The sequence below is a fragment of the Alosa sapidissima genome, chromosome 11, assembly GCF_018492685.1.
Source record: "Alosa sapidissima isolate fAloSap1 chromosome 11, fAloSap1.pri, whole genome shotgun sequence".
Taxonomy (NCBI): Eukaryota; Metazoa; Chordata; class Actinopteri; order Clupeiformes; family Clupeidae; genus Alosa; species Alosa sapidissima.
Window position 1 is genome coordinate 35,342,842 of NC_055967.1, and position 13,782 is coordinate 35,356,623.

At 43.3% G+C, this 13,782-nt stretch overlaps 1 protein-coding gene across 1 annotated transcript in view; it reads left to right on the plus strand.

The window, feature by feature from the left end:
* kcnq1.2 (potassium voltage-gated channel, KQT-like subfamily, member 1.2) overlaps nt 1-13,782 on the plus strand; it is a 158,526-nt gene that overhangs the window by 7,148 nt on the left and 137,596 nt on the right. Inside the window, exons 2-6 of the mRNA XM_042111329.1 lie at nt 3,036-3,126; nt 9,303-9,429; nt 9,761-9,839; nt 9,956-10,052; nt 11,255-11,395. Of these exons, the coding sequence (XP_041967263.1) occupies nt 3,036-3,126; nt 9,303-9,429; nt 9,761-9,839; nt 9,956-10,052; nt 11,255-11,395 (535 nt within the window). The remainder of the gene's footprint in view (nt 1-3,035; nt 3,127-9,302; nt 9,430-9,760; nt 9,840-9,955; nt 10,053-11,254; nt 11,396-13,782) is intronic.

Consider the following 13,782-nt stretch of genomic DNA (forward strand, 5'->3'; position numbering starts at 1 on the left):
TAGGCTATGGTCCGCACAGTGACATCATAGAGGTTACCTTTTTTAGCATTACGTGCTCCTGATTACGATCGGCCACGGCCGTGATTATTCACTCAGCTTTAATAAAAGCTGCACATACAGTACTCATGATATGAGAGGGGATGCCCCTGGAAACTTCCAGCCTTCTCCAGATGCTTCATAAATGTTATTGACTGAAAACATGTCAACACATTGCAGTAACTATGGACATTATACCTGCACACAACTAGGAGGCATGAGGAAATGGATGTTGAGCTTAACAAAACCCTTAAACTGTTAATCCTGGCAGACAATATGGCAACTATACAGCATCGCTGAAAATCCCTCATTTGGCTAATGCTGAAAGACCTTCCTACCTGAATGGATTGATACCCTGAATGTAACACATGTTCAGAGTTTACTGGGAAGATGATTCACTGTCCATGAATTTGATTCCATGAAAAGCCTCTCTACACATTCAAGAGTTGTTACTCGACATTGGTTATGCAACAGCGCCAGTTGTCTTATGGTACCTGTATGTGGATATTATATACACGATGGGCATGTGGATGAGGATGAATGAGGATTATTGATGTTTATAAGACTTTATGTATTTCAGGTGTAATACTGTATGAAAATCCACAGGCTATATTTAGAGTTGACTGTTGATTTGTTGTTGACTGTTGTACTTATGTAGCCTAGAAATCTAGACGCACCCTAGCGGCGGCAAATTAATTTGCTCAGCCTGTACGTCTAGTAGCAAACCATAGGGATTTCTATTGGCTGACGCCGTGGACGTCATCCAATCACAGCACTCTATTTTGTTAGAGAGTCTTAAGGCGGGCTTAACAGGATGATTGAATCGGCGTTGGCGTCAACTTTGGAGGAGTTGGACTTGTGCTTTTCTTTGAAAGTTGAGCAACACAATGCACTGAAGTCATTCCTTTGGAAGAAGATGTATTTGCCGTTTTGTCGACCGGATACGGTAACAGCTCCGCTCTGGCCACGTCGTCCTGCTCTTTGTTCTGATTGGTCGTAGCGCTGGCCTATTGCATGCCTAGGCAGTTTGAAAGACAATTCTCTGCCCGCCCCTTGGATTAAGCGAGGTGAATGGGTCGATTCCAGACTATACATTTTAATGATATAGGATGGCCTGCCAGGCTAGTACTTATGCTGTGTTATGCGTTGTTTTTCCAGTTAGTCTGTCTGATCTCACCCTGCCCTCACCTCCACAAAACAAATGATGCCTTAGTGTTGGTTCATTTGAAAGAAAAAAAGAAAGGTTACTTTTATATATATGATATATTATTATATAAAAGTATATATATATATATTTATATATATTATACTATATTTGGAGTAAATGAAAAATTGGGGACTAAATTAATTGAGTCTGCATTTCAATCCTAATCACAGCGTATTTTTTGTGCAATCCCAGCGACCCTCAGGATTCCAGTCCAGTTCGAGCAATAGTGGTATATGGCTGAACCCATTCAGGCCCTCAAGGACTTAGGAAGGTCACTCCACATCTGGCCATGACGTAACAGCAGCTTCACACACAGGATGTGTGTTCTTTATCTCTCCAACCCTGTGCATGGGACATTTTCATCAACAGACTACAGTGTGTGTGTGTGTGTGTGTGTGTGTGTGTGTGTGTGTGTGTGTGTGTGTGTGTGTGTGTGTGTGTGTGTGTGCGTGTGTGTGTGTGCGTGCGTGCGTGTCTGTGTGTGTGTGTGTGCGTGCGTGCGTGTGTGCGTGCGTGTGTGCGTGCATGCGTGCGTGTGTGTATGAATGTGTGTGTGTGTGTGCAGTCACACATAATCCCTGACATAGAAAAGTACTTTCCCATCTGCTGTGTCAGTGAAGGTGAGAGGAGGGGATTCCTCTTGTTGGTCTGTCAGCCGCCAGGCTCTCACATGGGAAATAAAAAAAGACACCATCATCATCCTCAGCATCTCGTGCCTTCGCATCACAAACCACTCTTCTCACCCAACGCCAAGTCATTCTGACCTCAAAAACAGTGGAGCTCCTGTCAGGAGATGTGGTTGATTCGGTCAGCTGTTTCTCCAAAGACTGTGGTCAGCAGCAAACAGTTTCCAACACTGTTCAGTGAAGGCCCGAAAAATACTTTCAACAGGTCTGACCTGGCCTGAGTTGATTAGATGACCGTTATGCGGTACAGTATACAAAACAGACGTATGCCCCCACCGTGTCATAATGGCGACATGGTTGCTCAAGATGAGTGGAATCGTCTCACGTCTCTAGTGTCAAATTATGAACATAGCAAAAATATAAACCCCATGCTTTTTGGTATGTTCTCTGAATTTGAAGTTTAAGTGTCAATATAGTGAAAACTGGTATTACTGTACGTGTGACAGTGCAAATCAGTTTGTGTTCATACTCTTGCTACTACTTGGTTGTCCTCCCCACATCCTCCCCAGAACCTCTTGTCTGGTCCCAAAGTAAGGAGTCTTATGCCGTGACTCAATTATAACAATATAAAACAAATTCTGCAGATATTCAGACTAAATGACCTGAGCCGCCCCTCCAGCAGTGGCCTGAGGTTGCATTGCTACTGACTGTTTCACATGAGCTGGTGATAGCCGATAGGCAGCGGCCCCGACACACTAGAGATGCTAATCACACAAGCTGTCTCAGTGGTGTTGACACGGTTGTAATCAAGACAGCAGGTTTGTCAGAGGAGTTAACGTGGAAGTGCTGAGTATCGACATGATGCAAATAAGCATTCTGATGCAAATAAGCATTCTGATTATTGTGAGGAAAGTTCCATCTCGGAAATGACTGAAACTCTAATGCGTGTAGCACATTAGAAAGTGAGGCAGGGCCGATTACTGGTAGTGTTGGTTGCATTCTGAACTCTGCGTGTAGCACATTAGAAAGTGAGGCAGGGCCGATTACTGGTAGTGTTGGTTGCATTCTGAACTCTGCGTGTAGCACATTAGAAAGTGAGGCAGGGCCGATTACTGGTAGTGTTGGTTGCATTTTGAACTCTGCGTGCTTCTCTGGTCTCTCTACAGGTTCCTAATGGTCCTAGTGTGTCTCATCTTCAGTGTGCTATCCACCATAGAGCAGTATGCAGAATTTGCCACTGGAACACTTTTTTGGATGGTAAGTAACATTGTGAAACAAACTTTGTTTTTGTTTGTGAAGTTGATCAAACAGTGGATCAAAAGTGAAGCAATCAAACGTTTGATTAGATTGTCAGGTGCTAGTTTATTTGTTTAAAAACATTGCATTCCTTTGTAAGATAAACAACAAACTATGATCAAATCAAAACAACAACAAATGTGTTATCGCCTCCGGCGGCATTACACACTGCAGTATCATGAATCACCACTTGATGGGGATAGCACCTTTCAGTTTAGTGAGACAGCCCTCCACACTTCCAAACTATCATTTCAGCACCGCAGGCATCACATTTCAGTTACTCTTATGAACAAAATGAAGTCCCTCTTCTTCCAAGAATGCCGTTAAGGTTATTAATAACAGACAGATGTTTGTTGTGGAGTGTACATTATTGTTTTATTTTTTCCACATTAGGGTCATTGCACTCATGTATGGTTGTTTACTACTATTGCTGCATAGTTGTTTACTGTCAAATTGAAAGTAAGCCATTGTTTAAGAAAGTTTTAAAGTGTGTATTTGTTCAGTGACCTTTAGCAAAAAAATATGTTGATGTCCAGAAAATATGGAGAAAGGTTGTGTATGAGGGGTGAAATGTTGAAATGTATTGGGCGAGGAAATAACTCGATGGACCTGGGGTGAGGTCAATGCACAGTTTGCACAGAGCTGTTGAACTGGGCTTTGAGTATAAGAGGAAATATTACACTTGGTCTGTGTTTTGCTTTCCTTATCTGCCCCTGGAAAACGCTGACAGCATTTGTTTGAACAATACACTGGATTTTGAAGCACACACACACACACACACACATGCACACACACACACACACACACACACACACACACACTGTTGTAATTGTAGCTTACACATGGCACAACAACAGGCATTCAAACCTCTCATTTGAAAAAAAAAAATATTTTGACTTTTTTTGACGATTTTGTAGATTAATAAAAATCAGCCTTAACTTGTCCTTTGCACTTCTTGGTCGGGTGAATTAATAAAGGGAATTATTCACTTGTGTTTTACACTGGATACATATTGTGAATGTAAGATGGTGTGAAGTTGCTGTACAATAGCTGAAGGTTATTAGGGGACGCTTGCTGTGAAAATTAAATTATAAATCCCATACACCAAAACTAGAGTAGTCCTATCAACAATGAGCAGTCAATTGAGGTCTATTGTCTTTATTTTTCGGATATTTTTTGACCACACCGGGTGTATCTGACCTGTACACAGAATTGTAATTTAAAAAGCAGTGTAGTCAAATATGTTTAAAAAAATAATGGTAAATAAATTCATATTTGTTGCATCAAATTAAGCATGATGACTTGCATTTCACAACTTACGTAAATTATTTTTACAAGTACTTTGCAACTGGATGTGTACCTAAAACCAGTAGGTTTTATTGTTTATTATTTCAGTTATTATATCATGAATGTTTAAATCTTTTCATTCATGTGTATTCAGACACACACACACACACACACACACACACACACACACACACACACACACACACACACACACACACACACACACACACACACACACACACACAGAAACCCCTGGTGTAGTGACACTTAGAGAACATGACTGTACACTGTGTTCTCTAAACTTTTGGCCACTGCCCTTTCCAGGATTTACTGCTTGAGTTATTCATTTATTAACACCCTGCAAGCACTCTCTGGATCCTCATTATAATGGGTCTTACTAAACTGCCTGCCCACTGACACACAGAGGCCAATGTGAATGGGAATAGCCCATCAGGCGATCTGACACACTTACTGGTATTTCACAATTCTGTGTCCCTGAACCATTAAACTAAAATGTTGCCTAAAATGTACTTTCTGTGCCCATGTTTGCTTATATGTGTGTGTGTGTGTGTGTGTGTGTGTGTGTCCATTTGTGTGTGTGTGTGTACAGTATTTATGTATGTGTGTGTGTGTGTGTGTGTGTGTGTGTGTGTGTGTGTGTGTGTGTGTGTCCATTTGTGTGTGTGTGTGTACAGTATGTATGTATGTGTGTGTGTGTGTGTGTGTGTGTGTGTGTGTGTGTGTTTGGCCGTGCATTTGTGCATCCGTGTAATGACCATGTGTGTGCCTCTCCATGCATACGTGTTTGTGGATGAGCTATACTTAGCAAGTTCAGGGTTAGCTGACATTCATGAATCAAAGCTCTGCTTGTTTTGGATGACGGCGAGGACATTAGTCCTTGAGGATATTTGGCTTGCCAGACGGCTGCCAAAGCAAAGCCTGCCAGCCAGGCCCATTGGGCGCGTTCACATCCATCACGTGTCGCTCTCCTCACCGCGCTCTCCTCCAGCTGTGTGGGCAGGGAGTTGGGCCGGGGTGGGCACAGCTAGATGCCACCTCTGGCCCTGAAAACACAGCTGCATACACACCCCTTACTTACCCCAGTGCCCCCACAAACACACACCCGCACACACTCATGTGGCCCCACAAACACACACTCGCACACACTCATGTGCCCCCACATTGCCTCTCACAGCGACACAGACACACCCATATATACTGGGTATACCAACACAATACACTCAAATTTGTAATCTCTGTAGCTTGAAGTGAAGGCCTGTTGCCATATATTATCAAGCTGGATAACGGTGAGGAATGTTGAAATAGAACTGTAGTGCTCATTTATTTAATTTCATAGTGTGTATTTTATAGACAAGCAGCACGAGAGAGAATTATTTATCGGATTTGCCATGGGACCACATTCTCTTTTTTATACTCATCTTTTAGAGGACTTGTCACACAAATGTCATCTCTTTAGTCTCAAAGCAATCCAATTCCATCTCATTCTCTCTAAACCCTTGCCTGTGCATGAGCTTCATGCCAGTTTTTTATACGATTAGGCCTCATGAATGAAACTGTTGCCTGTTTGTAGCAAACATGTAGTTATGGTTCATGACACTGAAATGACTCTGATGTCCGGGTGTCCCACATAAAAGAATTATTCTAATCCCATTACAGTCAGCTCAGCTCGCTGATACTATGTGGTGTAATAGTTCCCTAATCTTTCTTTCTGGTAATGAAAATTATTTTTGTGTGTGTGTGTGTGTGTGTGTGTGTGTGTGTGTGTGTGTGTGTGTGTGTGTGTGTGTTTGTTTTGTGTAATGGTGCTATGTGTCTCCAATAATAGTTAAAATCAGAAATTATTATTATTACTATGGTTATTATAATTATTCTGATTATTATCAGAATATTCTATTTACTATTTACTATTATCATGATTGTTATTATACAATCTTGTTAATGTTTATGGACTATTTTTTTCTAACCTCACATTCTAACGATTAGTAGGCAAGCAATGAATTTATCCATTCACCACAACCATTTTTATTAGATTATTTTGAATAATTGCTGAATGTGAAAAATGGGCTATTTCTGTGTAAACAAACTATGCAGTGTTACAAAAGGAAAACATTGATGAAGTAAGAAAATGGAAGACCTTTCAAAATTCAGTGATTTTTTTGTAATCTTAGAAGCATCTGTGCTCCACGTCCTCCTTAATCTGTGGCTGTGGCCCAGTAGTGAGATAATTTGTTCCCCTTACTGAAAAACTCTGCATATGATGAACTGCAATCTCATCTTTTTACTGCCTGTGCCTTTTTAAAGTAGGGGTTTACTGAAATTATCTGTATCTGTATCTCTTCAACTTACAAAATGATCTGTCACTGTATCTGTCTTGGGATGGGAGGCTAGAATTTTGGGCATGTTTTATACTGAACGTCATGCAAAATCATGTATTTCTAACCACATATTCATTGGTAATGCAACTGTTGTGCCTTCAAAGTATGAAATTGATTTATTATTGTCATATAATTCATTATTACGTAAATATATTACCACATCATCATGATTGGACTGTAGTTTTTATCTTTCAGTTAGCTCCCAGATAGCCCTGGTTGTTTTGATAATTTTGTATTTGCTGGTGTTGCTGCAGGGTACATTGCTAGGTTTACACATTTTACTATCACTTCAACTTGTTGCTATGAAATACTTGGTAAGGTGTTACTGGGTTCTAAGTAAAAATTCCATGAAGCCTAAGGCTGATACATAGAGAGCATTTTTACAGAGGACATTTAAACACAATCTACTGTACACAACTACAGGCTGTAAATGTCATCTTGAAGTATAGGTTGCAAGGTTTTGAAAGAAATCCAGCTGTCAGTTGCACGCCTCGTCTTCCTCTTCTTCCATAATGTGAGAGTTTCCCTGAGTGATGTGAACTGTCAGCCCTGTTTTTGGCTGATATGCACTGACTTGGTGGAAACGATTACAGAATATAGAGATGACTTTTCGATAATGTGTAGTGAAGGAAATGATGACTGCAGCAGTTAGTGAGATCAAAGTAATTGCAAAACATAATTGCTGACACACAGACATGTCAGCCATGGAGCTGACAGAAACAAGCAATGAGAAACATTTTTTTCCCCTGAACAGCAACAAGCAATATCTGTTTCCATTGCACTTTATCTGCTGTCCTGAATTACATATTCAGATTCAGGTACAGTACATCCATAATTTTAACCACACCGTTAGAAGCAGCTCCTTCGACTGCAAATTGACATTAGAAATTATTATGGTTGGCCCGGCTTCTCTGCCCAAGTTGAAGTTCACACAAACTGGACAAATCTTTTTCTCCTCCGTTGCCGGCCCCTACAGGCACACGCGGCATTGACATTGTAATCGTAAACAGAGGAGCACTCAAGGGCTTGATACTAATACAAATTTGTATTGAGAGCCGAGGTTTTCACAATAAGTCTACGGACTGTATTACTCAACTTTTGGAGTTCACGCACCGGCAAAACCTTACAAACTTAAGGCGCAGACGCCGATTCGCCATTGTAATCCTGGAGCCAGCGCTGTGGAGTGCCTGTCCTCGGTGTGGCGCGGGTTAACTGGTCCGTGGCGGGGATGAGTGACAGGCTCCAAGTCCTGCCTTCCCTGTGCCCTGTTATGACAGCAGGGCATAGGATATTGCATTTCTCTCTGCAGCCCCGGAGATCGTCCAGGAAAAGCAAGCTATTGGTCGGCCACCCATGTGCGCTTGGCCTCTCGTGTCAACCCTGCCGGATCTCCGTGCTCGAGAAGGTCAATTAATTAGTGGCCAGAGGACACCACAAGTGGTGCTAGACAAATGTTTTGCATCTGACACACACACACACACACACACACATAGTGCACGGCCGGCTTTCCCATGGAGGGCCTGCCGTTTGGGGGGGTTAAAGTTGAAAGCGATCATAAATGACTGATTTGTCAGGGCCCAATCACACATACTGCAAGAGGACGCCGATCCTCCGCATGAGTTACCTGTGCATCCAGACTGTACAGTGCACTGACCCCGCCTTCCACACACATGAACATGAACACACACACACAGACACACACACACACAGACAGAGAGACACACACAGACACAGACACACACAGACACACACACACAAACACACACACACACACATACATAGACACGCACACACACACACACAGACACACACACACACACAGACAAACAGACAGGCACAGGCACACACACATACACAGACACACACACACACACACACACACACACACACATACCCTCCCACACGAACATTTGCCCCTAAGAGATATCAGTCAGGTGCACTTGGGTGGAGAACACAGGCCTCTTGTTTGGTATTGTCTTAACCGCCAGCTATCCCCAAACCTTGCAGTGCTATACTCCTGACATTTACATGTGAACTTTTGAACGGGAAAGACTATCACCTAAGCTGCCATTTATCTTCTTTGACTATTGTTCTTGCTTAAAATAACAGCTCAGAGCCAGTGCTCTTTGGCGTCTATCTCTCTGCATGTGGGGAAAATATGTGGAATACATATGATTAATCGGAAGATGTCAAATGTCCACACATTTTTCATGCTTGTCATCACAATTTTAATTTGCCTGAAGTGGTTGCATACTTTTGGTTGTTGTTTGATGCCGATTTGTGTAAATTGCAAGTTTTGTCACAGTAACAGTTCACTCCAGTGTTGGAGAGTTAAGCTCAGGAATAAACTGTTCAGTCATTAGTAAACTGTGCTGTGAAGACCGCCGATGAGAAGTTAGCACACAACGCGAGTCCTTTTCCCCGGTCAGAGTGTGTTTGCTCTGTGGTCCACAGGAAATTGTTCTGGTGGTGTTCTTTGGCACGGAGTACGTGGTGCGGCTATGGTCCGCGGGCTGCAGGAGCAAGTATGTGGGCATCAAAGGACGACTGCGCTTCATCAGGAAGCCCATCTCCATCATAGGTATATCTATACTGCAACCTCACATTACTGCACAGAAGACACTCATACGGCAGCATATGGAAAAATATGCACTGCATGGTTTGTCTTGTCTGAAAGGAAAACAACAAATTAATTTGTCAAAAGAAACTATAGTTTGTGATCAATCCCCCCCCACCCCACCCGCACTGAACTGCTGAAATATAAGATTAGCAGTGAAATAAAATCTGATCACTGAAGTGAACTGTTTAAATAATGCTGTCGTATATTGTGTGACACAACTGAGCTTAGTTATTCTTCATCATTGTGTTCTACATGTTGTGATAACACCTATACATTTCCTCTTGCTGGCCAGATTTGATTGTTGTGATCGCCTCAGTCATTGTGCTGAGTGTGGGCTCAAATGGACAAGTCTTCGCCACGTCAGCCATCAGGTATCAGAACTGTCGTGTGGACTTACACAACACCATAGCACTCTTTTGCTTTCTTTGGTCACGTTTTTTCAGTTGCGCTGGTAATATCTATTCTCATTGGCTGTCTGTGGAAACAGGGGGATACGCTTCCTGCAGATCTTGCGGATGCTGCATGTCGATCGCCAGGGAGGCACATGGAGGCTTCTGGGCTCCGTAGTCTTCATTCATCGACAGGTGAGGTCCAATCCTGCTGGTATTCATTATGCCCAGCTGCCACAGGTGTTACAGGAAGCTGTTTGTTGATATAAGTGATTACTGTCATTGGAATGGTCAATTTTCACCAAACCTTTTTGTTGTGTAATTTTGGTTAATGTGACCGTTTTATTTTAGAAAAGCTCAAGTGCTAGACTGTACAAAACTTATCAGAGTGGAGACTTATTAATGTGAAGGATCACCAGTTATTTCATTTATTTAGATAGATAGATAAATAGATAGATAGATAGATAGATAGATAGATAGATAGATGGATAGATAGATAGATAGATAGATAGATAGATAGATACTTTATTGATCCCTAAGGATAGATAGATAGATAAATACTGTAGATAGATAGATAGATAGATAGATAGATAGATAGATAGATAGATATATAGATAGATAGATAGATAGATAAATAGATAGATACTGTACTTTATTGATCCCTAAGGGGAAATAGATAGATAGATAGATAGATAGATAGATAGATGGATAGATAGATACTTTATTGATCCCTAAAAGGGGAAATTCAAATTTGTGCCAATTTGTTCTCTCATTTTGTCTTCTGAATAATATTGTCTCTGATGTTTTGCTGATGTTGTTATTCAGTGAACTAACATGTCAGAAATAATCTCCCACACCTTTTTCACTTATGTTGTCTTTAAAGGTCACAAGCTATCTTGCTCATGTGCCAATGACATTTATGACTTTCTAATTTGTAAATCTGCAGTCAAGCTTATAGGAAGCTGGATGAGTGCCATCCCTGTTAGCCTGGTTACTAGCAAGTTTATGAAAGACTGTGAGGATTTGTCAGGTTACATGTGTTTGCATTTCATGCATGGTATGTCTATGCATGTTGGCCTGGTTGCATTAGATATATATATAGAAGTATCAGACTTGTGGGTTGCAATGGACAATTCTGAATCATATGTGGGGTTTTGATTAAACAAAGTCTTTGTGGTATTATTCAAATGTGTTCCTGAGATAAGACAAAATGTGTTCTCTGAGATTTAGCTAGATTTAACAAAGGCTCTAAGACTTTCACATATATTATTTTGGATTATTCCTTAAATGTTAGTAAGTACAAAAAGCTGTGGAAGAATAATGTGCTTTTAATGATGTTGTTGTGTTCAGTGCTGACAATGCTAAAAACACCTGTGTTTTTGTGCCGTTCTCCACAGGAGCTGATAACAACCCTGTATATTGGCTTTTTGGGCCTGATCTTCTCTTCGTACTTTGTGTACCTGGCAGAGAAAGATGCCGTGGATGAGGAGGGAAGGACTGGCTTTTCAAGCTACGCTGATGCCTTGTGGTGGGGCGTGGTGAGTCTTTCCACTTCCATTAAAAAACATCAGCATAGTTACAATGTGTTTTATTGCATGTCAGCGAGAGTCTGAAGCTTAGCCTTGAGCTTACTTCCATAGTTCATTTATAATGTCAGCTAAATCACCGGTATTGACATGCCAGATGAATTGAAATACAAGTGAGTGTGCAGACTCATTTCTCACACATTTATATAAAGAGAGGTCTCTTGTAATAGTGATGAGAGAGCCATTGCACATTGCCAGGAGCACTGCAATGCTTCACTCTAATACTGGCAGTCTGTTGAAAACCTATTGATAGCCCTGTTGTCCTGCTCATACACATTGCAGAAAGGGCCAGATAATGATCCTGTCGGGTTGTTTTGACCCATCTGGGCTTGAGTTTCCAGTCGGGTTAATTAAACTGCTGAATTCAGTGCACGCTGTAATGAGAAACCAGTGGCTGTTTTGCGCATGGGATCCTTGCGCCACAAAGGGCCGCTAATAAACCCTTTTCACCCTTGCACTCGCCTGCCTGAAAGACCTTTTAGTCCACCACTATAAAGTGTCAGCTCCTTTAATTAAAACTTTAATTGTTGGATTACCACTGTTTTGTTGCGAGGGTCAGAAGGTATTATGGGGTCTCTGATGGCCTGTGTAACGCTGAATAAAAGCGTCTGTTTTGCATGGAGTGGGCTCTCCAGGAGTGAAATCCCGCCACAGAGGTCCGCTTCCCCTTTTGTTTTTCCTCAACTGTAAACTTGAGACTCGTATGACACAGAGCCAGCGCGGGGAAGTTTGACAGGCTCCGTTGGAGAGAAGGAAGGAGACGGAGAAGGGGACGGAGGGAGGGAGGGAGGGACGGAGGGAGGGAGGGATGGAGGGCTGTGAGCTGCTTTCCCCTTCATTTGCTCGGCACACTGGGAGCTGCAGGTGCAGGACACAGCTGGAGTGCAGTGGCATGAATCATACCTCTCCAGCTTTCCAGTCCTCTCCCCCTCTCTCTCTCTCTCTCTATTCCCCTCTCTTTACTCACTCGCTCGCTCTCTTTCTCCAAAAGTGCGGGCCAACCAGGCACACACACTATTAAAGTCACTTGATGTTGTTCCTGCTCTTGGTTCTGCTAAAACCACACCGGTGACGGAGAGTAAGAAAGTGAGAATAACAAAAAGGGTGGAAAAAAGGACAGAAAGTGTAAGATGAACCATCCAGGGGGGGGAAACACATTTTCATCTCGGACGACAGGCACAGCCAGTGGAAATAAAGGGAGAGTAGCACACGAGCTCCAGAACAGAGGTGGGGGTGAATGAGTAGCGTTTCCCCCCCTGTTCCAGGCCTGAAGCTGGCCCCCCCGAGCAGCACCGGTGCCCTGGAAGAGACTCGCACCCTGCTCATAGAGCGTGCAGTACGAGACAGGCAGCGGAGGCGCAGCCGCCTCAGGGCCCAGGTGCACCACACACCACACACGGAGACGCCGCTGCGGCGCGCAGACAGTCCTCCTTTTAAAGGCCACGTGGACTTGAGAGGATCCCGGTGCGTGGAGGTGCCACACACAGAGACCATAGAGCGTGCTCAATGACTCATACAGCCGGCTATGTTCTGCGTCCGCACCGAGACGGACAGAGATGGAGAGATTGCGCGGGGCTTTGAATGTGGTAATACCACACACATGGAGCAGAGAGCGTGACCCTCAGTATTGAAGAGGAGGAGGAGGAGGAGGATGGGATGGGGGTGGGGGGCAAATGTGGGGGTGTGGGGGACGGGCTGGGTCGAGGGTTATGTGGAGTGGCCTATTGCACGGCGATGTCGAGGCTATTGTTAGCCATCGGATTTACGGATTGCAGATTAAATCCCCCTGCTCTTGGCTCCTTAAAGCCTTTTGAAGCGTCTCACCTTACATCAACCCGGCCATTGTTTTGCTGGAGAGACAAGGAGGCGGCGACGGCAGAAAGAGAGGGAGAGAGAGAGAGAGAGAGAGAGAGAGAGAGAGAGAGAGAGAGAGAGAGAGAGAAGAGGTGGGGGATGGGGGATGGTGTGGGGTTAGCATTCACCAAAGACACTTACTGTAAGCCAAGTGCACTCCCAATGTGTCAGAATGGGCTCGCCTTTCATGAGACCTACACGCACACGCAAAGGTATTTGTTTTCCACGCTCGCCAGGATTCCTGGGCCCTCGGCGGATTAGCGGGGGGAATTGTACCCCTCCGGAATGCACTTTAAACGCCGGGCGAGTGGTGACAGACATGGACGCCGTCCAGCGAGCCTTGATGAACTTCCCATCCCACTTGTATTATTGCCTCTGTCAGAGAAAGGGTTGCCTGAATGAAATGACATCTTTACAACTGCTGCCCCTTTATGAGCAGTGAAATGCTCTGCAGCTCTGGCTCTCAAGTGACCAGGCAGATCACC